This window comes from Protopterus annectens, chromosome 15.part0 (assembly GCF_019279795.1).
Source record: "Protopterus annectens isolate FY-2018-M chromosome 15.part0, PAN1.0, whole genome shotgun sequence".
In the NCBI taxonomy this organism is placed as follows: Eukaryota; Metazoa; Chordata; order Ceratodontiformes; family Protopteridae; genus Protopterus; species Protopterus annectens.
Genome location: NC_056749.1, coordinates 734,349,076 through 734,376,800, shown reverse-complemented (window position 1 = coordinate 734,376,800; position 27,725 = coordinate 734,349,076). Strand labels below are relative to the sequence as shown.

The 27,725-nt window shown below is 42.3% G+C and overlaps 1 protein-coding gene across 2 annotated transcripts in view; it reads left to right on the top strand.

The window, feature by feature from the left end:
* AFF2 (AF4/FMR2 family member 2) overlaps positions 1-27,725 on the top strand; it is a 3,001,139-nt gene that overhangs the window by 2,852,626 nt on the left and 120,788 nt on the right. Inside the window, exons 19-20 of one of the 2 annotated variants that reach the window (XM_044057591.1) lie at positions 22,194-22,265; positions 22,607-22,700. In XM_044057591.1, the coding sequence (XP_043913526.1) occupies positions 22,194-22,265; positions 22,607-22,700 (166 nt within the window). The remainder of the gene's footprint in view (positions 1-22,193; positions 22,266-22,606; positions 22,701-27,725) is intronic. The other variant, XM_044057592.1, reaches the window with a different exon arrangement.

The following is a 27,725-nucleotide window of genomic DNA, read 5'->3' as shown; positions in this document are numbered from 1 at the left end:
AATCATTAAATTACATTTTAAAAACAATAAATGAGAAGTTGAGCTTTATAGATGCAAAATAAATTTCCATTTCAGGAAGGGTAATACAGAGAAGTAAGAAAACTGGAGCCACTAACAATGAAGAACAAAGATTATAAAATAAACTGTGGTGAGACAGTAGGAGCATAAAATGGTTATTAGTGTCAAAGATTATAAAAAAAAAAGAAGTTATGTACTTATCATAACATTCCATCTGTGCTGTCCCTCTTCATTTATCCTTGACATATGGGTTCTTTTCCAAACATCGAAACTGACTCGGGTGTTACTACAGCCTGTGAGAACCAAAAAACTCTTGTGTCTGAGTCTTACCCAGAATGCTCCTCTCCAATTTACCTCAGATCGAGTTTGCAGATATAACAGGACAGAAGATATAATCCTAAGAACACCTTTATAGAGACCATATCTGGTGTCATATATGAAAACAATGCGTACTACAACCATAATTCATTCCACCAAGAGTTTTCAATGGAAGGGGGATGGAGGGTGGGGAGTCAAGGATAAATGAAGATGGACAACACAAATGGTAAGTGCATAACTCCTTTATCTGATGTTGTCAATCTTCATTTAATCCTTTACATATGGGACAGAGTCCTCAGCTACCTTAGATCTTAGGAGGACTCAAGGAATAATATTCCTGAGCACCAGAGAACAAAATGACGCTTTTCCTCTCGAGACCAAATCCAATTTGGAATGACTAATAAAGGTATGTGGGGTAGCCCATGTCATTGCTGCACAAATATCATCTATGGAAGCCTTGGAATGAAAAACTGCTGAAGTAGCTATGGCTCTAGTAGTGTGTGCCCCAACAGGCCCTGGTAATTCGACTTTTCTCTTGTTGTATATGAAGGATATACAATCTTTTAGCCACCTAGATAAGGTGACCTTAGATACTGGCCTACCCATTCTGGTACTTGAAAAGGAAATAAATGGTCAGATTTTCTTATATCTTTTGTTCTATGGAGATAGAAACACAATTATTTATGCACATCCAATAAATGCTAACAGCATTCACCATTATTTGAGAAATCAGAATGAATACTGGTAAGTTACTTGTCTGATTGATATTTGCTTCTGACACCACTTTTGGTAAAAAGGAAGGGTTCATTCTCAAGGAGACCCTGTCTTTGTGAAATATCAGATATGGTGGTTTGCAAGATAAGGCCTGAAATTCCAAAATTCTTCCTGCAGAAGTAATTGCAACCAGAAATATAGTCTGCCAAGATAAGAACTTCAGGTCACAGTTGGCAGCAGGCTCAAAGGGGGAATGTACTATTGTCTGTAACACTACATTTAGATCCCAGGGTGCAAATGGATCCTTATATGGAGGCTTTAACATCAAGGTGCCTTTTAAGAACACACTTCAAAGTTTATGAAAAATTAATGAATATATTTTGAAACCATTGTGAAAATTTGAAATAGCCACTAGATGAACCCTGATAGTAGTAGAAGAAACTCCTTCTTCAAAGAGAAAAGAGAAAAATTCTAAGACTTTGTCAATAGGAGTGGAGAAGGGATCAATGTTATTATCATGAGCCTAGTATGAAAATCTCTTCCATTTACTATTGTAAAGTTTTCTGGTGGAAGGTTTATGGGAGGCCAAGAGAATCCTATGAACTGGAGAAGAAAGATTATTGTGCCTGGCAATCAACAGAACTGGAAAAGCCAATCCATAAGCTTGAGATTTTGAAGGTTTGGGTGAACTAATCCCTCTGGATGGGATAGGATATCTGGATCTGGGTCCAGAGTCTGTGGTCATTGAATCAGAAAAGGCCAAAGAAAGGGGAACCAAATATTTTGAGGCCAGAAGGGGACAATGAGGATTAGCTGCTCTTCAACCTGATCACCTTCTTAGAAATTGAGGAATCAAAGGGATCAAGGGAAAGGCATACAAGAGTCCAGAGGGCGAATTGTGCAGGAGAGCATCCCTCAGGAACTCCCTTTGAGGTGCGAACAGGGTGAAGTAGCTGCTGCACTTGTTGTTCGGGGAGATGCAAATAGCAATGAAAAATCTTTACTGCTGCTTTGGGATTGAGACACCACTTGTAAGGCAGGAAAATGCATCTGCTCGTTTTATCTGCTATCACATTGGAACTCCCTAGAATGCGTTGCTATCAGAAAGCGGTTGGAAGAGATTGCCCACTGCCAAACCCTGAGAGCTTCTCAACAAAGGGGATATGACTTGGTTCCTCCCTGCTTGTTGATGTGCCAAACCACTGACATATTGTCTGTTTGAATCGCAATCATTCCAGGACATTGATATATAAACTGGCCTCCATGGGGGACCAAGAGGATCAAGTGCCTTGGACTGTCTTGCTCAGATAATGCCCCCCACTCCATTTGGGAGGCGTCCATGGTCACTGTGGCTTGGGGTAGACACAGGACAAAGGGGCGGCCCAAGAGAATTTCCTCTGAGTGAATCCACCAAGCTAGGTGCTTCCTGCAATGGGTGCTAATCAAAATTTGATCTGACATTGGTTGATATGGTATGGACCACTGAGATACCAGAAGCCACTGTAGAATTCTCATGTGAAATCTTGCTAGGGGCACTAGCATAGTGGTCTCCACCATTAAACCTAATGCTTGTAAAACTAGTGCAGCTACTCTCTTGCTTCTGATAAATTTTTCCACTTGGGTCTTGATCTGTTGCAATCTCAGATAAGGTAGGGAGGCTATGCAAGAATTTGTATTTAGTACCATTCCTATGAACTCTAAAATTTGTGTTGTAGTCAGCTGTGATTGTTCATAATTTTTGGTAATCCCCAGGTTGATGCAAGTCTGGAGAATGTAATCTCTATCTTATTCTAGAAAATGCCTGGTGGGAGCAGTAATGAGCCAGTCGTCCAAGTACAGAAACACTTGGAATCCATGCAGTCTTAAGTGAGCTGCTACTACTGCCATGCATTTGTTGACCACCCTGAAGACTGTGGTGAGACCAAAGGGAAGAGCTCTGAGTTGGTAATGACTGGCACCCAGCCAAAAGCAGAAAAATCCCCAGGAGTGCTTGTCCATTTTTATATGGTAATACATGTCTTGGGGATCTATTGAGCACATCCAATCATCTTTCCCTAGAAAAAGGAGAATAGACTGAACAGTGACCATCTGGAATTTTGTCATTCAAATGGACTTGTTCAAAACACTTAGATCCAAAATTGGTCTCCAGTCCCCTGTCTTCTTTGGCACTAAAAAGAATCTTTAGTAAACTCTGGACTCTATTTGGTCTGGTGGGACCTCTTGGATGACTCTTTTTTTTGTAGCAGTTTTTAAATTTCTAGAACTGTTGGCTCCCTCTGACTGGGTGGAACATTGGGGATTTTGTTGGAGTTGTGTGGAAGAGAAATGAAGGGTATGGTGTATAATCTGGTTATAATCCTTTGCACCCAACCATCCGAAGTTATCTGGAGCCAGGCATGTTGGTGGAAGGGTAAATGCCCCCTGACTGCTTCCAGAGGAATGCAATCTGGCCTTCTTTCAAGAACACTGGTAGGGTTTTCTGGGAAATGAGTCCCTGGAACCCTGTTATTGATGACCACCTCTGCCGCGTGGATGCATCTCCCATTAAAGCTCCCCCCTCTGCCCCTGGGGGAGTAACTGCCATGTGTGTCCTGGAAAGGCCCTTGGGACTTATTGAACCATATATTTCCACTCCTCTGGTTCCTGGACTAGAACCATTGAGGGATAGAAAAATATACATAAACTGCAGAAAGGATCTTTCCATCTTTCTCACACCTGGACAAGGTTTCTCAAACTTTAGAGCCAAAACGGGATGATCCATCAAAGGGGGCATTGACAAATGAAGACTTGAATGGTTCCACAAATTCTCATAAGTACATCCAGGCATGTCTCCTTAAGGTTACTCCCAATCCCGCTGCTCTAATCATCTCTTCAGCTGAATGTGTTATGAGCGTCATGGATAAATTTGAGATGGCAACAAAATCCAACAAAATCCCCAAGATTTGAAAGAAGGCAATGTTACAACTGTCTCATGTACACGGACAACCCTCTCCTCCTCCAAACAGGTTCAAATATATGTGAGAGATGCAACTATTTAGCCAAACTGGAGGCTGAGCTCTCTCATTTCAAAACTGGTGTAACCAGTCAGGAGGAGAAGGTAACCTCACACAACACAATTCCAGTATCACATAGTCCCACCACATCAGCGAACCAAACACATAAATACACAAAAACATACTCTGAGGCTCTAAATAAAAATCTACCTAAGCAACAGAGACCTCCAAAGCAGACATCCAAGCAAACGCTACCTCAAAACAAAACACACACAACACATAACCCACAAAGTCAGTGTGCCAAGCAGCCACAGCCCTTAAGGCTGAATAACACACCTGATACTCTTGTTATAGGTGACTCTATTGTCAGACACACTGACGTCCCACTCACCAGGCTGAATAAAGAGAAGGTCACAGTGAGCTGCCTGTCGGGTGCTAGGATCCGACACATAACACAAGCACTCAGGTCACTCCAAAGCAAATACAAATATGACTCAGTCATTGTACATGCCGGTGTGAATGACCTGAGACGTACCTCCCTGGACTACATGAAAAGAGACATAGAGGAGCTCTCTGATCATGTAGCCCAGGCTGGTATGACCCTGACCTTGAGCAGCATCTTACCCTCACCTAGAATGATGCCACAGTACAAAGACAAAATGATCGATTTTAACAATTGGCTAAAATTTTGGTGTCATTCAAAGGGGATCCAGTGTCTGTCAGCCTGGGATGACATGCTCGACAAGCCACGTTGCTTCACTAGGGACGGCTTGCACCTGTCACCACTGGGCTTTCGGATATTGGCAAAGGCTCTTGCCACCCCCATAGTGCCTTTTTTAGGCAAGGCTCAAAAGTCAAACCCACCCCCATAGACAGCACAAGGAACAAGAAACTAAGGGTAATGCTGCTAAACGCCAGAAGTCTTAACCTCAAGATGCACGCACTTGAAGCTCTCCTCAGTATGGAGAACATCGATATCTGTGCAGTGACAGAAACCTGGTTCAAGGCTCCAGAGAGCACCCCAGCACTACCAGGCTATACCTCATATCATGCTTTTCGGCCCCAAAACCCGGAACAAACCACAAAAGGAGGGGGAGTTTCCATATTTATCAAGGATATCCACACCTCCAAGTTAGTGGCATTGCACGAAGTATTGGAGACCATCCATGTGCAACTAACAGTGGGCAAGACTGCTTTTCAGTTTATAGCATCCTACAGACCACCCTCTCAAAGTCAGGAATCCCATTCGGCTTTCCTGAAAACATTGGAGAACATGAAGATCTCTCCAAACACCATTATATTGGGTGACTTCAACTACCCAAACATTGACTGGAAGCACTACTCAAGCCCCAGCACCTTAGCCCAAAGATTCCTGGAAATTATAAACTCAAATGCTATGGAACAACTAGTCACCACTCCCACAAGAGGGGACAACATACTAGACCTGATCATTACCAACATGGGGACTCTATGCTCCACACCAGAAGTATATCCTCATTGGTAAGATCAGACCATAAATTAATTTCACTGGATGTCCACATCCCGACCCCACCCCCAGCCCAGAAAACCACAGTGAAAAACTTCTCAAAAGCGAACTTCTCACTTCTCAAAACCGAAGTGGAATCTTTCAAGGCCCCAGGGCCAGTGGAAACTACAGCCCAAACTGTAGAATCCTATATAAATGCATTCTACGGACATCTCCAGGAATGCATGGATCAGGCTATCCCAAACAAAACCAAGACCCAATCATCCAAAGGCAGGCGTCCAGTCTGGTGGACCCCTGCCATAAATAAACTGTACAACAGAAGGAGGAAGCTACTACATGATAGAGCAAAATCCCTAATAGGGAAGGCATCTCTGATCAGTACTAGCAAAAAATTACGATCCCTCATAAAATCCTCCAAGGCCAGCTTCGAGAGAAAAATTGCACAGGACACCAAAGACAATCATAAGGCTTTTTTCAGTTCCTAGAATTTATAGACTCAAATGCTATGGAACAACTTGTTACCACTCCCACAAGAGGGGAAAACATACTGGACCTGATCATCACCAACATGGGGACACTATGCTCCAGACCAGAAGTGTATCCCTCACTGGTAAGATCAGACCATAAACTAATCTCACTGGATATTCACATCCCGACCCCACCCCCTGCCCAGAAAACCACAGTGAAAAACTTCTCTAAAGCAAATTTCACACGCCTCAAAACCGAGGCGAAATCCTTCAAAGCCCCCGGGCCTGTGGAAAATACGGCCCAGACCTCAGAATCCTTTATAAACGCATTCTATGAACACCTTCAGGAATGCATGGATCATGCAATCCCAAATAAAACCAAGACCCAATCCTCCAAAGGCAGACGTCCTGTCTGGTGGACCCCAGCCATAAACAAACTATACAATAGAAGGAGGAAGCTACTACATGATAGAGCAAAATCCCAAAAATGGAAGGCATCTCTGATCAGTATTAGCAAAAAACTACGGCACTCATAAAATCGTCTAAGGCCAGCTTCGAGAGAAAAATTGCACAGGACACTAAGGATAATCACAAGGCTTTCTTTAGTTATGTTAGGAACCTAGGTGGGAATTCCCAGATATGCTCAGAATTAGTCCAAAATGACAAAAAATACACCGAGCCCACAGACATTGCCAACATCCTAGCTGACAGGTTCAGTGCAAACTTCTCCCCCCTCTCCCCACCAAAAGGACAAATATCTATCCCAACAGAGTGCTGCCCCCCTAACATCTCAGATGCTCAGGTAAGTGCCGCCCTCTTCAAAGCAAAAAACACAGCATCAATGGGACCAGATGGTGTCCCGGGCTGCGTCCTACATGAACTCCAAGAAGAGCTAAACCCAAACATAAAACTACTGTTCAATCTTAGCCTTACTACAGGATATGTACCCAAAGAGTGGCGTACAGCAACAGTGGTGCCTCTCCACAAAGGTGGTGCCTCAACGGAACCTGGAAACTATCACCCCATAAGCCTGACTAGCTTGGTCTGCAAAGCTATGGAAAGGATCATCATGGACCTCATAAATAAAGATATTGGGGACCTACAGACACTGGATCCTACCCAGTTTGGCTTTGTTAAGGGCAGATCCTGCCTCTTAAACCTGGTCAATTTCTTTGAAACAGTCACCAAGGCCATTGACGAGGGGAAGATGGTCCACACAGCCTACCTGGACCTCGCAAAAGCCTTCGATACAATACCCCACTCGGGCATTATAGATAAGCTCACCAGCTTAAATATAAACCCCTATGTCACTAGATGGGTTGCAAACTGGCTCAAGGACAGAACCCACATGGTTAGAATTGCTGGAGCCATGTCAGACTCCAAACCAGTTACAAGTGGCATCCCACAAGGCTCAGTCCTGGGACCTCTCTTGTTCGGTATATATTTCTCGGCGGTACAGGCCAACACGGAAGGACTGTGGCTGACCAAGTTCACAGATGACTGCAAACTGGGCGACATAATCAACTCTCCAGCCGACACAAGCATCCTCCAAAAGGGCCTCATAGAAACAGACAGCTGGTGCCAGAGCCATGGCCTCAAGCTAAACGCCAAAACGTGTATAGTCATCCCTTTGGCAAAAACAAAGTGCCACAAATTACCACATAGGTGGTAATCCATTAAGTACAGAAGAAGTCATTAGGGACCTGGGGACCCAAGTTGATAGCAATCTCTCATTTGACAACCACGTGGCCAAAGTGGTTAGAAAAACATTTTATATAGCTCACCTAATCATGAAGGGATTCACATCTAGATCAGGAGGTCATTGTACCTCTTTACTCATCCCTCATCAGGCCCATAATTGAGTACAATGCCCCTTTTGGGATGTACCTTACCAGACACCTGCAGCAACTGGAAAGACCCCAAAAGTACCTCACCAAGAGGATCAAAGGGCTCAAACAGATGCCATATGCTGCCCGGTTAAAGAAACTCCAGCTCTACTCAGTGGCATACCGCCTGCTCAGAGGCGATCTGTGCCTGACGATAAAGCCATGTCCAACCCGAATTAATGGACATGCTGCACCTCAGAAAATCCAAATCCCATCGAGCTACGCTTGAGAGACTTGAACCTCAGCACTGAAATAAATAGGACATGCTGGAGGGACAGATTCATAACCCAGAGGCTCCCTTCACTCTGGAATAAAATCCCAGTCCAGGTTAGGCAGAGTCCCACATTGACTCTCTTCAAGAGGAATCTTGATGAGTGGATGGGAGATCGTAGGTTTACCCCGGCTATCACTTCTGTGTCACTGTTAGACAGAGGCACAGTATACTAACCTCAAAAAAAGGCATAGCAAAATTAATTTAAAATGGGTGGCGAAAGCCAAACACACTCTGGCTAGGCTTATAAATGCCCTAGGGCAGATAGCCTAGTATGAACCTATGAACCTATGAACCTATGTTAGAAACCTGGGATGCAACTCCCAGACTTGTTCTGAGTTGATTCTAAAAGACAAAAAATACACTGAACCCACAGACATCGCCAATATCCTGGCAGACAGGTTCAGTGCAAACTTCTCCACCCCCTCCCCCCCAAAAGAGCAAGTATCTATCCAGGCAGAGGGCTGCCTCCCAAACATCTCGGATGCTCAGGTGAAGGCTGCCCTCTCCAAAGCAAAAAACACTGCTTCCATGGGACCAGATGGCGTCCCAGGTTGCGTCCTACATGAACTACAAGAGGAACTAATCCCTCAAATAAAACAGCTATACAATCTCAGCCTCACTACAGGATATGTGCCCACAGAATGGCGTACAGCAACAGTGGTCCCACTCCACAAAGGTGGAGCCTCTACGGACCCTGGAAACTATCGCCCCATAAGCCTGACTAGCTTAGTCTGCAAGGCTATGGAGAGGATCATCATGGAGCTCATAAACAAAGACATTGGGGACCTACAGATACTAGATCCTACCCAGTTCGGCTTTGTCAAGGGCAGATCCTGCCTTTTGAACCTGGTTGACTTCTTTGAAACAGTCACCAAAGCCATAGATGAAGGGAAGGTAGTCCACACAGCCTATCTGGACCTTGCAAAGGCATTTGACACAATACCCCACTGGCATCATAGATAAGCTATCCAGCTTAAATATAAACCCCTATGTCACAAGATGGGTCGCAAACTGGCTCAAAGACAGAACCCACAGAGTGAGAGTTGCTGGAGCCATGTCAGACTCAAACCGGGTCACAAGTGGCGCCCCACAGGGTTCTGTCCTGGGACCACTCTTGTTCGGTATATACTTTTCCGAGGTACAGGCAACGTGGAGGACTATGGCTCACCAAGTTCGCAGACGACTGCAAACTGGGCGCCATAATCAACTCTCCAGCTGACACAAACATCCTTCAAAAAGGTCTCACAGAGACAGATAACTGGTGCCAGTGCCATGGTTTAAAGCTAAATGCCAAAAATGTATAGTCATACCCTTTGGCAAAAACAATGTGCCCACAAATTACCACATAGGCAGAAACCCATTAAGTACAGAGAAAATTATTAGGGACCTGGGGACCCAAGTTGATAGCAATCTCTCCTTTGAAAACCACATTGCCAAAGTGGTTAGAAAGACCTTCTACATAGCCCACCTCATCACGAAGGGTTTCACATCTAGATCAAGAGAGGTAATCATGCCCCTTTATTCATCCCTCATCAGGCCCATCATAGAATACAATGCCCCTTTTGGGATGTACCTTACCCGACACCTGCAACAATTAGAAAGACCCCAAAAGTATCTCACCAAGAGGATTAAGGGTCTCAAACAGATGCCATATGCTGCTTGGTTAAAAAAACTCCAGCTCTACTCAGTTGCATACCGCCTACTTCGAGGCGATCTATGCCTGACATACAAAGCTATGTCAAATCCAGAATTAATGGACATGCTCCACCTCAGTAAATCTAAATCCCTTAGAGCCACATGCTTGAGGGACTTGAACCTCAGCACAGAAATAAATAGAACTTGCTGGAGGGACAGGTTCATAACCCAGAGGCTCCCTTCACTTTGGAATAGAATTCCAGTTCATGTGAGGCAGAGCACCTCACTGAATCTCTTCAAGAAGAATCTCGTTAAGTGGATGGGGGATCATAGGTTTGTCCCAGGGATTACTCCCGTGTCACTATTAGACAGAGGCACAGTAAACTAAACCTTTAAAAGGGCACAGTATACTCAAATCAAGGGGTGGCGTAAGCCATACAGAATCAGGCTAGGCTTATAATTGCCCCAGGGCAGATAGTCTAGTATGAACCTATGGACTCTAGGGTGGCCAACTGAGAAGCAACCTTGCCTTAGACTTCATCAGATAGAGCTCCTGCCAAGGTATCTGATAACTCTTAAATCAGATCCTTCTGAAATCTGGTGAAGTGTGCCATAAAGTTTAAAGATCGTAAAACAAAGGTCGATGAAGCATAAACCCGCTTGCCAAACCTATCCATTGCCTGAGACTCTCTATTAAGAGGATGGATTGTAGAACTTTCCTCTGCCAGTTCCTTTTTAGTGGCCACCACTACCACCATGGCATCGACCACCAATCCCTTTGCCCAAAACTGATGATCCTCGGGAGCAGTTAGAATTTTGTCTGGTCTCCTGGAGATGGGTCCTGCTGTGTCAGGGACCTTCTACACCTGCTGCAAGATCAACTTAATTAGTTCATCAGTGGGTGGAGTTACTCAAGAAGTAGATTTTTGAGCACTAAACACTTGCAGGTACACTGACTCCTCTGTGGAGGGTTGTTGGGATGTACAGCCACCCCTCTGCTTAAGGATCTCAAGGATGTCTCCAAAGGAGATGTCTTCCGGGGGTGACCATGGGGACCCTCTCCTTCATCGTAATCAGTGACCTCTGTGATGGATTCCTCTGGGGAATTAAGTGTTTCCTCTTACACTTCCACTACTGAGGAACCTCTTTAGTGGGACAATCTAGGGAGGTGTCAGAAGAGGACAAAACCTGTGTAGGTGACTCCTGTGGTTTTGGCTCTTGCTGTCCAAGTGTTGGAATTGTTTAAGGCTATGGATGAGGGGAGGGGCCAGGAAGCTGCACCAACTGGGGTTGAGTGGACTGAATGCCCACAGTGGACAGAGCCATCTTTGTGGCCTGGAAATCTGGTCCCCTCAAAGAGGAAAGGGAGCCCAGAACTGAGAAAGACTGCCTTGGAATCGTGGTCCCCCCTGCTCTGAAGAAACCTCTCCCAAGGCCAAAGTTGGGGTGGAGCTAATGTATGCTGAAGCCCCAAGTTGCAGGGATGACTAAAAAAAAACTGAATCAAGTTCTGCCCTCTGAATCGACAGTGTAGCCATGACCCTGAGAGGTCTCTGGCTCCAAAAGGGCCAAAGAACTCAAGGTAGGAATTGGTACTAGAGATGGAGATCTAGCCTGAAACAGTAAGGTCAGAACTTGAATCTCTAATGCTTCAATGGAGATCAAAGGAGGAAGGCTAGTGGGAGTGGAAGAAGGAAGTGTTCTGGTGCCAGGAGGGGCTAGAACTGAAGACACACCTGAGATTCCCCTCCCCACCAGGAGCTGCTCTACCAGTCTCAACACATGTGTTTCTCTTAAACTTTTGGCGGAACAAATAGACTCGGTAGAAGGGGACCTTGTACGTTCCAGGAAAAGGACTAGGTAATTGACCTGAAAAAAGGTCAATGGATGGAGAATATTTTGTCTTTGAATGGTCTAGAAATGAGAATTCAACACTTTCCATAGGGGCCAAAGATGTCGGTACATGATAGACAGGCAGTACTGACGCTATCGGTTTCACAGATAGGCTTTGAGTCTGTGCCGATAACTTTGATGCCAGTGAAAGATAAACTGTCGGCACAGAGAATGGTACCAAAGTATTCAACAATGTTCACACAGGTTCCGCACTAACAGAAGGAACCAACATTTTAAGCCTCTTGGTAGTGGAATTTGTGGGAGAAGCTGGAACCAACCGACTCAGTTTTTTGGACTTGCCAATTTTTGAAGCAGAAGATGAAGATGATGACTGGGATGAAACATCAATTTTACTTTTCTTCTCCTGACCAGAGATGGCCTCTTCAAAGGTGGATTTTATCATCCCCCTCAAAATTAGTTTCTTTCCTTTCTACCAGAGCCCAGTGATGAAGCTACGGACAATAGAACAGTCTTCCTATAAGTGCATCGGGCCCAGCCAGTAAACACAGAGAGAATGGCCATCAGAATTTGGTAGTTTTCATTTGCATTTAAGGCATTTCTTAAACCCAGAAGTGCCTCTGCCCTTATCAGAAATGATACCTAGAAAAAACAGGTAAACAACAACTACATGCACACACACACACACACACACACACACACACACACACACACACACACTATAAAGTCAGAGAAAAAGTAAGCACTATAAAGGTACAAGTACACACACACATTATTATTATATTTTTGATAGAGAAAAGGAAAGGGAATCAGAAGGTGTGTGTGTGTATGTGTGTATGTGTGTGTATATACATATATATATATAGGTTTCCTATTAGAAGACCGAAGCCGCATTCTTTTGAATGCGTCTTGGTCGAACTCAAAAGCCTGAAATGGCAAAATATTGAAGCGGATTTTAAGCAAATTCTTTCCCTGGGAAAGAATTTGCTTAGCCACTTTGTTACTTTGCCATTTTCGGCACTGTAGTGCGATCTCGGAGTTGGTATATTTACGTAGGGGGGGTGCAGCCCCCCACATTGGGGGGGGTGTGGGGCAAAGCCCCCCACTTAATGTAATATTTAAAGTGTTTTATTTTTTTTTTTGTTTTGTTGGGACAGCGATTTTTTTCCCCTAGGAAAAAAATCACTGTTCTGACAGTTTGAAATTGTAAGGTTTCGCTTACATAGGGTAAATTATTCACTGTTCGCCTTTTTAAGCGTTCAGTGATCTACTATAGGCCACACACTCACACACACACATATATATATATATATATATATATATATATATATATATATACATATATATTTCTAGTCTATCAACTATGGTAGTAGAGAGTACCAAAAGGTACAAGGAAAGACTACCAGCGATGGTAGTAAACAGAAAATACTGAAGTGTTAAAGACTATTGAAAGGAGCTATTAGAAAAGGGTAGTTACACAGGAAAAGTGATAATAAATATTTAAACTAGGAAAGGTAGCAAACTGTTTCAAAAGAGAAAAATTCACAAGAAAAATATAATAAATAATTTACTTAGCTCAAGCGCTATTGGCCACGCGTCTGTCACAGGAAGTGGCAAACAAGATCTGAGGTAAATTGGAGAGGAGCATTCTGGGTAGGACTCATGCTCAAAAGTTTTTTGGTTCTCATGGGCTGTAGTAACAGCCAAGTTGGTTCCAATATTTGGAACCAAACCCATATGTAAAGGATTAAATGAAGATTGACATCATCAGGTTAAATATTAGCAATAATTCTGTAGAGCAGGATAAGGAAATTATTTGATAAAATAACTCATTTAAGTAGTTAGATGGTAGAGGTACAAAATGGTTATTAATGTTAATCAGTGAGATGGTATATTTGGAAAAGGAAGAGATATTAGGCAAACATTTGTGAACTGCAGATACACACTCACTCCTTAACAGTCTGTAGAAGAATGCATATAGGGATAGGGTTTTTGAGATGATCTGCTTGATACATGTTGTTAATGTTCTGTATTATTTTTGTGAGGATCCTCTGTGGATGTTCTAGTTGCATATGCCTGGTCAGGTACATACTGAAGCGAGCATTATGATGAGTCTGATGAGAGATGAATTAAATGGAACAATGACTTCCTTAAACCTAGATGCATACCTTTGCTTATACGTTGAGCAATGCAGAATGATTTCCTTACTACCTTAGACACATGTTGGTTGAAAAATAGGTTACCTTCTATATATGTCCCAAAATTCCTAACTACAAGGAGTACTCTAAATGATGTGTTATCATTGTTATCAATGAGGTAGTTTCCTGGGGTAGCTAACTTCTCAAAGGGTACTGTTATGAATTTCTTGCCACAGATTTTTAAACTGTGGCTCTGGCACCAGTTATCTGTCTATGTTAGTCCTTCCTGAAGAATGTTAATGTCTTGGTTGTATTCTATGACTGTTCCTACTTTGCAGTCATCTGTAAACTTGGTCAGCCAGAGACCGTTGACATTGGCCTTGACATCTGAGAAGTAGATGCCAAAAAGGAGTGGACCCAGCACACAGCCCTGAGGGACTCTGCTAGTGACCAAGCTCTTCATAGAGGTGGGCTCCGCAATCTTAAATTCAGGGTCCTATCTGAGAGCCAGCTGGCTATCCAGTGTGTAACAAAGAGGTTTATGCCTAACTGCATGAGTTTGTTTACAAAACCCAAGTGGGGTATTCTATCACTCCTCATTTCTTGATACACTGGAAAATACTAGGGTACAACCTAACACCCTAATAATGTGTGATTTCAACTACCCCACCATTAACTGGGAAAACTACTCATGTACCAACTCTTTTGCTCAACATTTGCTGGAATTCATAAATTCCAGTGCCTTGGATCAACTTATCCACACTCCCACCAGGGGCAGTAAAATCCTAGACCTGGTAATTACCAACATGATCCGCCACATAACCCATGCACTCAGGTCACTCCACAACAAGTACAAATATGACTCTGTCATTGTCCATGTTGGTGTGAATGACCTGAGAAGTACCTCCCTGGACTACATGAAAAGAGACATGGAAGAGAACTCCGATCTTGTAGCCCAGGCAGGTATGACCCTAGCCCTGAGTAGCATTCTGCCATCACCCAGAATGATACCGCAGTACAAGGACAAAATTATTGACTTCAACAATTGGCTAAGCTTCTGGTGTCATTCTAAGGGGATCCAGTATCTGTCTGCTTGGGATGACATGGTCAACAGACCAAGATGCTTTGCCACAGCTGGCCTGCACCTGTCACCCCTGGGATTCCGGATACTGGCTAAGGCTCTTGCTGCCCCTATAGTGGCTTTTTTAGGCAAGGTTCAAATAACAAATTCACCACCGTAACAGGAACAGGCAAGCAAAAACTGAGGGTAATGCTACTCAATGCTAGAAGTCTAAATCTCAAAATGCACTCACTCGAGGCACTCCTTAAAATGGAGAACATCGATATCTGTGCAGTGACTGAGACCTGGTTCAAGGCTGCAGAGAGCACCCCTGCACTACCAGGCTATAACTCATACTACACTTTTCGGCCATGTAACCTGGACCGAAACACCAAAGGTGGAGGTGTGTCCATATTCATTAAGGATATCCACACCTCCAGGCTAGTTGCTCAGCATAATGCATCCGAGGTTATCCAAGTGCAACTAACTCTGGTCAAAACTGCAATCCAAATTGTAGCTTGCTACAGATCCCCCACCATGCCCCAGGATTCCCACTTCTCTTTTCTTGATGTACTGGAATATATTAGGGTTCAACCAAACACCCTAATAATGGGCGACTTCAACTACCCCAACATTAACTGGGAAAACTACTCGAGTACCAACTCCTTAGCTCAACGCTTTCTGGAATTCATAAACTCCAATGCCATGGATCAACTTATCCACACCCCCACCTGGGGCAACAATATCCTAGACCTAGTCATTACCAACATGAGTGACCGGTGTTCCACACCTGAAGTCAAATCCTCGTTGGTCCGATCCGACCATAAGCTAATCACCCTTGATATCCACATCCTGCCCCCACCCCCCATTAAGGAAACCATGGTAAAAATTTTTTCCAAAGCCAACTTCATGCTTCTTAAGACAGAAGTGGTGAACTTCATGACACCCATGCAGATGGACAATACAGTTACAACTGCTGAATCCTACACAAATGCACTCTATAAGCACTTACACGAGTGCAAGAACAGAACCAAGATGCTATCCTCCAAAAAAAGGAAGCCAATCTGGTGGTCCCCTCCCATAAACAAACTGTACAACAGAAGGAAGAAACTGTTGCAAAAGAGAGTAAAATCCCATGAGTGGAGGAGCTCCCTGGTCAGCTTCAGTAAGAAGCTGAGATCCCTTATAAGATCCTCCAAAGCTAGCTATGAAAACAAAATCGCCACTAATTCTAAGGACAACCACAAAGCATTCTATAGCTATGTCAAGAATCTCAATGGCAACACCCAGATCTGCTTTGAGTTACAGCACAACGGCACAAAAATTACAGAACCAACTGATATTGCCAACATCCTGGCAGATAGGTTCAGTGCTAACTTTACCCCCACCCCACCCCTAAAGGGCCCATATCTATACAGGAAGAATGCAGAGTCCCTGTAATCACAACTACGCAGGTAAAATCTGCACTCTCTAAAGCCAAAAACACAGCATCCATGGGACCGGACAACATCCCAGGCTGCATTTTACAGAAACTTCAGAACGAACTGGCTCCCCACTTAAGCACCATGTTCAATAATAGCCTTGCATCAGGCTTTGTGCCCACTGAATGGCGCACAGCAACAGTTATCCCACTCCACAAAGGGGGAGCCACCACTGACCCCAGGAACTATCGACCTATTAGCCTGACGAGCCTGGTCTGCAAGGCCATGGAACGTATCACCATGGAACTCATAAACAAAGACATCTGTAACCTCCAAACTCTGGATCCCACCTAGTTCAAGTTTGTGAAAGGCAGATCATGCCTCCTGAACCTGATCAACTTCTTTGAGGCAGTCACCAAAGCCGTAGAGGAGGGTAAGGTGGTTCACACAGCCTATTTTGACCTCGCCAAGGCTTTTGACACCATCCCCCATTCTGGAATTATAGCTAAACTCACTAAACTAGGTATAAATCCCTATGACACAAGATGGGTTGCCAACTGGCTCACTGACAGAACCCACACTGTAAAAGTTGCAGACTCCAAACCTGACCTCAAAGCAGTGACAAGTGGAGTACCACAGGATTCCGTCCTGGGACCTCTCCTGTTTGGTATCTTCTTCTCTGAAGTACAGGCTAACACAGAAGGCCTCTGGCTAACAAAGTTCACAGATGACTGCAAACTAGGAGCCATAGTCAAGTCCCCAAATGATGTGGACATCCTACAGAAGGGCCTCACTGAGACAGATGCCTGGTGTCAGAGCCATGGCCTCAAGCTCAATGCCAAAAAGTGCAGTGTCATCCCCTTTGGTAAAAACTCTGTACCCATGAACTACCACATAGGCAGCAATCTATTTAACACTGAATGTGTGATAAGAAACCTTGGGACCCAGGTGGACAGTAGTCTTTCCTTTGATAGTCACATTGCCACAGTAGTCAGGAAGTCCTTCTACGTGGCACACCTCATCATAAAAGGGTTCTCATCCAGGAAAAAAGAGGTCATTGTTCCCCTCTACTCAACACTCATTAGACCCATTATAGAGTACAATGCCCCTTTTGGAATGTACCTCACAGGACATCTGCAGCAGCTGGAAAGGCCACACAAGTACCTCACAAAGAGGATTACTGGCCTCAAACAAATGTCCTACACTGACCGCCTCAAAAAACTCCAGCTTTTCTCCGCAGCATATCACCTACTCCGAGGTGATCTCTGCCTAACATATAAAGCTATGTCAAACCCAGAGCTGTTGGACATGCTACACCTAAAGAAATCCCAATCCCTCTGAGCTACATGCTCTAGGGACCTAACCCTTGTCACCACAATAAACAGGACATGCTGGAGGGATATATTCCTGTCCCAGAGACTTCCCATAATCTGGAACAGGCTACCCATCTATGTCAAGCAAAGTTCTTCATTAGCACTCTTCAAGAAAAGTCTTGATGAGTGGATGGGAAATTGGAAATACACCCTGGAGATCACTTCTGTGTTTCTGCTCGACAGTGGCACAGGAAAATAACTTTCTTGGGTGGCGTAAGCCAGGGAACCTTGTTGGCTAGACTTACATAGGCCCTTGGGCCGATAGCCTAGTACCTACCTATGAACCTATGTCAAGAATCTCAATGGCAACACTCAGATCTGCTCTGAGTTACAGCACAATGGCACTAAATATACAGAACCAACTGATATTGCCAACATCCGGGCAGATAGTTCAGTGCTAACTTTACCCCTCTCTCACCCCCTAAAGGGCACATCTCTATGCCAGAAGAATGCAAAAGTCGTGTAATCACGGCTGCATAGGTAAAAACCACACTCTCCAAAGCCAAGAACACAGCATCCATGGAACCTGACAGCATTCCAGGCTGCATTCTACACTAACTATAGAACGAACTGGCACCCCACCTAAGTACCATGTTCAATCATAGCCTCACCTCAGGCTTTGTGCCCATTGAATGGCGCATAGTGACGGTATCCCACTCCACAAAGGGGGAGCCACCACAGACCCCGGGAACTCCTGCCCCATTAGCCTGATGAGCCTGTTTTGTAAGTATCATCATGGAACTTATAAACAATAACATTGGTAATCTCCAAACTCTGGACCCCACCCAGTTCGGGTTTCTCCTTTGATAATCATATCACCACAGTAGTCAGGAAATCCTTCTACGTGGCACACCTCATCACAAAAGGTTTCTCATCCAGGAAAAAAGAGGTCATTGTTCCCCTCTACTCATCAGTCATTAGACCCATTATAGAATACAGCGCCCCTTTTGGTATGTACATCACAAGACATCTACAACAACTGGAAATTGCCACAGAAATACCTCACAAAAAGGATTACCGGCCTCAAACAGAAGCCCTACGCAGACCGTCTCAAAAAACTCCATATTTACTCCATCGCATATCGCTTACTCAGAGGCAATCTCTGCCTAACATACAAAGCTATGTCAAACCCAGAGCTGTTGGATATGCAGAAATCCAAATCTCTCTGAGGGACATGCTCTAGGGACCTAAACCATGTCACCACAATAAACAGAACATGCTGAAGGGATAGATTCCTGTCCCAGGACTTCCCATACTCTGGAACAAACTACCTAGCTATATCAAACAAAGCTTCTCATTAGCACTCCTCAAGAAAAATCTTGATGATTGGATGGGAGATAGGAAATTCACCGAGGATCACTTCTGTGGCTCTGCTCAACGGGGGCACAGGAAAATAATTTTCTTGGGTGGCGAAAGCCAGGGTACTTTTTTGCTAGGCTTATATAGGCCCTAGGGCCAATAGCCTAGTACCCACCTATGAACCTATGAAGGTAGGCAGTATGCACTGCTTTTCCCACATCCATTGCCTTGATGACCTTCTCAAAGAAGTCCACTATGCTGAGTAGGCATGATCCATCCTTGACAAAACTTGAACTGCGTTGGAAAAGTGTCTAAATGTTCCCTATCTATTATTAATTCTTTCCATGGCTTTGCATATGACACTAATCAGACTTATGGGTCTATAGTTTCTGGTGTCTGTAGAAGACCCATCCTTGTGCAGAGGGATGACCATTGCAGTTCTCCACTCATGTAGCATGAAGCTTGACTGGAGGCTATGGTTAAATAGTGACTCCAGTGGTCCTGATAGGTCATGTTTCATTCTAGTTAGGAGGCATCCTGGGATATGGGATATTATTGGGTCTCATTTATGTGGTGTTCTTTGCCTTGGAGAGGATATTTAGGACCTTAACCATAGTGATAGTTGGGGGAGGGTTATGTTTGATGGCATTTTCTGAGGAGTGGCCTGAAGAAGGGGGACTGGATCTGAATTTGTCAGCCGGTAAATTTGCTATATTTCCAAGTAGATGGCTCCATTTACAATTAGTTCTACACATTGTTGTGTACAGTTTTTGAGGTTGTGGACATACCTAAAGAAAGCCTTGTGGTTGTCCTTGACCTGGGAGGCTATTTTTTACCTCAAAATTGGCTTTGCTAGACTTGATTTTCCCTCTGAGTTTTGTTTTTTTTTCTAGATTGAAGAGAGAGTTGTTTTCATGCTGGGCATTGTATTTCTTCCTATTGTTGTACAGCCTATTGGCATTCAGATACTACCAGGGTGGCTTGTTTCTTCAGTTTGCGATGAGCTTATTCTTGGGGGTTACAGCTGTCTCAGTGCCTCTATTAGCATGATTAGACAGCGTTTCTATCAACAATTTTGCATAGGTAGCTGTGTTCTCAAGGTTTGGCGGCTTGAAATTTTAGCAGGTTATAACTTAATAAGAGGAAGTTTTCCTTAGAACAGTTCCAAAATGTTATGGGGTTAGCCAGGGTCCTAGGGTTTATTTTTATTTTGAAGGAGACAGCTTTAGGAAGTTTTCCTTAGAACAGTTCCTAAATGTTATGGGGTTAGCCAAGGTCCTGGGTTTTATTTTTATTTCAAAGGAGGCAGCTTTATGGTCCAACCTTACCAAAGAGAATACTACACTAGGAGGGGTGCAGCATTCTGCTATGTTTGTGACCTCCAGTTCTTGTAGGTTTGCATCCTTAGTATCCATGTGAACTCTCTGCTCCAGGGTGTTTCTGTTTATAAAGTCAAGGAATCTCTGGGCCTGCAAATTTGGGGTCATGCATGATTCACTGTTTATAATGGGATAGTTAAAGTTGCCCATGAATATGGTATTGGGTTGAATGATAAGTGTCTCCAGTAAGTTTAAATGTGCATTTTGGTTTTCTTGGATCATAGAGGAGTACCTGTATCCTGCAATGTCATGTTATGAGACTTTACCTGTAGTAGTTTGGACGTGGAGTACTTCAAGCATGTCATCCTATTTGACCAGTCTTGAGGTGAGCTTGTTATAGATTTAGACTGAGACACCTCCACCTTTTTGCCCACCAAATTCTGTGTAGTGACTGGCCTAAATGTGTGTAAGGCATTGTAGCCCTGCTCTACTGTGTTGCTCTCAAAGGCTTTAAACCATGTCTCAGTAACTGTACAGATGGCCACATTCTCCAGAGTGAAAAGAGTCTGGAGTGAATGCAGTTTCTTGTTTAGATTCTTGGCATTAAACAGTAACACCTTTATATTCCCTTGAGTAGGCTTTGCTAATCTCAGAAGGTTTGTTAATCTGGCATTGCTGAAAAAAGGCATTATGGGAGCCAATATTCAAAAGCCTAGGTAATCAGGACACGAAATGTGCCGTGTAGCATGATAGGGCAAAATGGAGCGCCATGTACATCGGTAATCAGGGCATGCAACATGACAGAGCTATACCTTATGCAGTAGGTTGTTTCTCTTGTGCTGTTCTCCATGATCATACATAAGAGCAATTTATATAAAAAAAAAACAACTTTAATTTGTTAGGCATGATGGTGGCAGTAGTAGGAACTTGGCAGGCTCACTTTGTGGGGGGCAGGGAAGGTGTGGTTTTGGAAACATGGTCATGGTGTTTTTTTTTTTTCTTTTTTTTTAATCACTGATATATGAGTTAGTCCTGAATGCTAAGCAACTTATAAAAAACGAGGAGATAGTTTACATATATAGTTGGAGTATTGTACATTATCCTGCTGGGACCATGGTTATAATGTTCGTAATGTATTTAATGTTTGTCAATAGCATACAGTCCCGGAAAGTCATTTACAGGTGCCCTTCATGCACTGACTACTATAGATACACGATTAATGAGAGAAACACTGGATTTTTCTCACTAATTCACTGGGAAGCATAACAGTATATTAAACAGCATTACAACCATCAATTTCAGTTCTTTTGTTTTACAGTCATATTTTAGTTCAGACAACAATAACACATTGAACTTAACAGGTTCGATGGCATCTTGCACATACTGTTTCGAGCTCAATAATTGTTTAATAAAGCATTTCATGTTTGCAGATTCCAAACAGCAAGAGCATACTTTCTTTTCAAGCTATTTCCGTTCTTTAAATAAAAAAATACTGATTGTAGCCTAGTTGAATAAAAGCAATTTATTAAGGAAAATATTTACTGAAACCGCATTTTGATACATTTTATAATTTGCTTTCTAAAATTTGTTGTACTTGTTGTAGTGATTTTATCATTTCAGGGAGTAGATCCCTAGTATGTGTGTTCCCAATCCTCTCTCTCTCTCTTTCTCTCACAAAGACACACACACAACCACGTGCATGCTTATATCAATGTGATTTTTCAAGCAATTATTTATGGGTTGTGTGCTTTAAATTTCCTTCATTGAACTAAATCTAATATTTCATTTCATTTATCACACAAGACAAACTACATATTAGTCATGGAGAAAAAGTACTTAAAAACACCTACAGCAGTAAATCTAGAAACCTTCCTTTAACTTCTGTCTTTCTCTCTTTCTCTGTCTCTCTTTCTTTCTTCCTCTCTATGTCTCTCTCCAAAGGTATGCTATAAGGCTCAAAAATTTGACAGGCTTGAGTGCTACAGAAACAGACAAGAAACTTGCAGTTTTGTGGTAAGTTTGCACAGGTAATATAAAAGTAGCTACATTTTTTAGAAGCACATTCAGACTTCTGAATTAACTTGAATAGCTTATATTGGCTCATTAATCTTTGTTTCCATTAAACCAATAAAGGTTACCTAATGAGTTCTCTCTCCAGCTGACCAACATTTACCCTTTTATCTCACACTGCTAGCTTGATTGGGATTTAATGTCTGATCTTTTTTTCCCATTTGCTTATATTTTGTGGACTAACCTTTGTTCAAGAAAATGTAAAATGAATGTCAGCAGTTGTTCCACTCAGCAAATTTCATGAATCAATAACATTAATATAATCCTTTCCTTAATTGACACAGTTATCGCTGCCTAGGGCTCCTCTACTTTCGAATGTTTAAATTAAAGAAGGACCATGCCATGAAATACTCCAAGTTGTTAACAGAATATTTTAAGGTAATATGTATATGTACTTTCTTTTATTGTAGTGAATTGTATGCATTTTTAAACAGAAAAAAAAGAGTAAAATATGAAAGAATTATTAAAGTGTTGATCATCGAAGATTAGTAAAACAGTGTAACAAAGAACATGTATATATATTGTGTGGCTTTGTGATGGTCAATATGTGCATATTATATGTTTATGTGAGCACACATCAATCCAGTAAAATATACTTGCAGTGAAAGCCTTTCAAAAAATACAACTATCTCATCCACTGAAAGCAACAAAAAATTAAAACAAAATACTGTCTGGGATTCAAAAACACATAATGCACTGGACTATTCTATTTTTAGCAGGATTCCTCAGTGCATTATGAGGAAGTGATTCAAACACTGCTGTAGTGCTCCATCTTGTAACATGACAGTTACCTAGAGCCTTTCACTGGAGTCAGAATAGCACAGTATAATTCATCTGCACTATTTAGGGAACAAAGCAATAAATATGTGCAGCATGACTTGGTGGCATACACCCACTTGATGTCTATGGCAGGGGCGTACACCCACTGATGTCAGTGGCAGGGGCGTACACCCACTGATATCTGTGGCAGGGGCATGCAACCATTGATGTCTATTGCAGGGGCATGCAACCACTGATGTCTATTGCAGGGTCATACACTCACTGATATCTATGGCAGAGGTGTACACCCACTGATGTCTATAGCAGGGGCGTACACCCACTGATGCCTGTGGCAGAGGCATACACCTATTGATATCTATGACAGGGCTTATACCTCCTGTTGTCTATGGCAGGGGGTGTACACCCACTGATATGCATGACAGTGGCATGCACCCACTGATGTGTATGGCAGGAGTAGGGCTGTTAGCACCGCAGAAGGTAAGTACTATGAAGTTGTGTATGTGTTTGTGTGTGTGTGTGTGTGTAACAGATACATGCATACACAAACACAGATACACACTTATAAAAACAGATACATGCGCAGATATATGTAAACACAGATTCATACACACACACAAAGTCGCATTTATTTATGTACTTATACTTTCTTGACCAGGTTAATCCCACAACATAATGACCTTTTTCTAGGGGAGACTCAAAGTAATGCTTATACTGACTTGGAGAAATCTGGCCAGGACACCAGCAAAAGTCATGGATTCTTTTCAGTAAGACTTTTATATCTGCATAAACTACCACCAGATCAGGCAAATGAGGCCTTGGTTTAATGTCTCATCTAAAGAACACACACTCAGGTGTGCAGCACTCCCCTCCCCCATTTATGCTGCACTGCAATGTCGGTACTGAAAAATGAATCCACGCATATAGTATGGGAATAGAACCCAAAATCTTCTAATCTTCCAGCATCAAATGTGAGCCACTGACAATGACCAGACATGCACACGTGTGCACACACACACACACACTAATTCCCAATTAACTTACAGGGAAAGTTGGTAATATTCTCTGATACTACAGCTGAGGACCTCCAAGTTACTGTTTAAGTCTTAATAAACAATATAATTATAAACACAAATGATAGCATGTCACAGTGCAGTCTGCCCAGTTAGAAGTGGATTCCAGCAGCTTATCACCACTTAACAATAAATATACTTTTATCAATTAACACATTAAGTAAATAGATTACCAGTCATAGACTCTCTAAACTAAGCTAACAGTATAGTTAACAGTTAAATACAGAGAGAAATGTGAAATTGCACAGGGAAACAGAAAATCCTTTTGAACTTGGGCTATTGGCTAGATTTAAAATGGCCCTTCTGGACAGTTAGTCTATTATTCACATATGAACCCATGAACAAACAGATTACAAAAAAAGGGAAATTCTCTGTCTACAGCTAGACTTTTCTTCTAGCTAGTTATGAACTAAAATAATTACTGATTCCTATTTCAAACTAGCTACAGTTCCAGACAGTACAGGCAAAAACAAGTTGCAGGAATAGCTCAAAGGTCTGCATATTACAGGTTCTGGGGTAGTTCTCTCATGACTCTGTTCTTATTTCTTTCCCTTCAGCTCGTCAGGTATTTGATCAATCTTTTCATACGGACCACAGATGCAATTAAGCAGGGTTTCACATTTGGGTACTAAATCAGTTCTCCTGACCTTTGTTACTTTTCTGTTTAAAAATCTCCTAATTGTATTTTTGCAACTTCAGTTTCCAGGCCTAAGAAAAGTCACAGATCTTGAAATCAAAGGGCATAACAGTTACAGCTTTCTGTTTATATGCCTGTTAAACATTTCACATCCTATGTATAACTGTATTTCCCAGCAAAAAGGGCTTACAATGTTCAATCTTCATTTATAAAACTTCATATATTTCTTTTATACATTGTATAGAAAAGGGTAACAAGTTCACAAATCTTTTTATGCTTCTGAAAATCTGACATATTATAGATATACATTGCATAGAAATGGCTCACAAGCTCGTAAATCTTTTTATGTTACTGAAAACAGATGTATTATCAATATACATTTCATAGAAATGGGTCACAGTTTCTCATAATTCATATACATTGTGGTATTTTATACAACAGACAGTCAGCACTTGTATGGAAAAACAAGTAGTTTTAAGTTGAAAAGAAAATAAGGCTAACTTTGACAGGAAGATTAAAGTAAACTGAAGTAGCCGGTTAAATAAAGTATACAGTTCAGTCCGTCTGCAGTAACAACAATATTCATTTCAGTGTCAATGAACAACAAATACAGATGCTGGCACTTTCATTTCTACCATTCAAATCTAGATCAGCAAAGAAAGGAAGTCTTTGATAAATAATCTGTAGGCTTGAGTAAATCAGAGTTTTAACTGTCAGGACTTCCACCAGCTTTGCAGTCTTTCCATTCAACTTCCTGTCTCAGAGCCAAATGGTTTGAACTCAGTTCATCTCTCCTACACACTGGTACATTCCAGACTCCTCTGGATTCTTGTTTGAACAACTTCTGCCATCTTGTTCCAGACACGGCCTTAAAAGGTGCAGATACACAAACAAACTCAATTTCCTTCCCTTCCGGAAACTTTTATTAAAGGGAACACTCCCCAGTTCCTCACTACCTATGGTTCCCTCATACAAAGGTCTCTCATTATTTCACAGCACTGGCTCTTCTAAAACCTTAATTTTTGCCTGGGTCCTGTCTTTCTCAGACTCTGAACTGGTAGAACCACCACTCAATTTTATATATGGTATCTTCCTGTCCATCTTGAACACACTGGCTTCAAGCCCTGTGAAGGTTCTGTGGATCTTGGGCAGACTGCCTGCATTTTGTTGATGATCATTGGCATGATGTTGGATGTGAAAGTGGAATAGCTGTAGTGTCAAGGCCTATCTCCAGAGTTTGACAGTACCTTCCTTTTGTTGCTGTAGCTACAACAGAAGGATATGAGCTGCAACTAGGGTAAATTCACAATCCAAACAATAATACCATAAGCATACCAAGGCCCATTTGATAGACAGCCTCCCTCTCTCTCAAGAAATATTTTTTTTCTGTATTTGTTAATGTTTTGTTTAGATAGCAGACCAGTTATTCCTAATTTCCAGCTCTTTGGACCAAAATCATCCCTAGCCCCACATGTAAAGCATGTGCACAGAAAACAAACTGGTTGGAGAAGTTTCTAGAAAGCCTCCTCAGCCTCCATTTTCCACATGACCTTCTCAGGTTGCTTTTTCTTGGTGAGATCTGTAAGGAGACATGTTATAGAAGAAATGTAGGGGATATATTTCCTATAATGCTTTACAAGACTCAAATATACCATCATTTGTATTTTTGTTTGGGGAACTGGCCTCTTGTTTACAACTTCTACTTTTCCTTTAGGGGTTCAATCATCCCCTCTCCCAAGTACATAGCTCAGTCATGTCTCCTTTACATTTTGGAGTGCTACTGATGAAACCAGCCTGCCTTAGAGAGTCTAACAGAGCTTGAACTTTGGAAAGATGCGAGATCCAGTCTTCTAAGTAAATGACTAGCTTACCCAAATAGGCCAAAGCTTACCTATGGTGAGACTTCTACACATGACTGAGGCCCATGGAGGCTGAAAGGTGGACAGCATATTGTAATTATTCATCCACTGTTGAATAGGTGGTTTTCTCCTTTGCCACCCTTGTACCCTTTTGTAAGGTCCAGGATGATTAGAAACCTAGTTTTTTCTAGCCACACTATCAACTCATCTACCCAGGGAATAGAATAGCTATCAAATTTGGAGAAACTAGTAAGTCTCCTGAAGTCATTAGAAAAATCAAACAATGTCATCCATTTTGGGGCTAGCATGATAGGGCTGTTTCAGTCACTGGTTGATTCCTCAAAAGATCCCAGATTTAATATTTTTTTTTTGTATCGCCTCCTGAACTTTCTTCTCAGTGTGCGGTATCCTCCTGACTGTAAGTTAATGATTTTGCCCAAAATTGTTTCTATGTAGTGCTTGATAAGAGGTGTTCTTCCAGGCAATTCAGAAAATGGCTTTGTTCCTTAACAGGAACTCTTGTATTTCTTGCTTCTGAGGTTTAAAGATGGTCTCATCCATGATCACTTTTGAAGTGGATCACAACAACGTTTCCTCTTATGGGGCTCTCACCTCAGACACTGGGTAAGGGAATAGCTTTACTAACTATCCCCTTACCCTAACCTGTGCCCTAACCCTAAGGTCCGTAAGTATCACACCATAGTGGAGGACATAGCTCGTTTTTTGATGTCCTCCACTGTGCTGCGGTACTTTCGGTGAAGTGCACTTTCGCGGAAGTTCACTTTCGTTAAAGTGAACTTTCGCATAAGTGAGACTTCCTATTACAAGTTCGAAGTTGTGAACTTTTGTTCTTGTAATAGGAATCCATATATATATATATATATATATATATATATATATACACACACACCACACACACACACACACATATATATATATATATATATATATATATATATATATATATATATATATACACACACACATATGAGAGAGAGTAGGAATCATAAACAGTTTTTGCACTGTTGCACTATGGAGATTATTACAAACCTAGCCA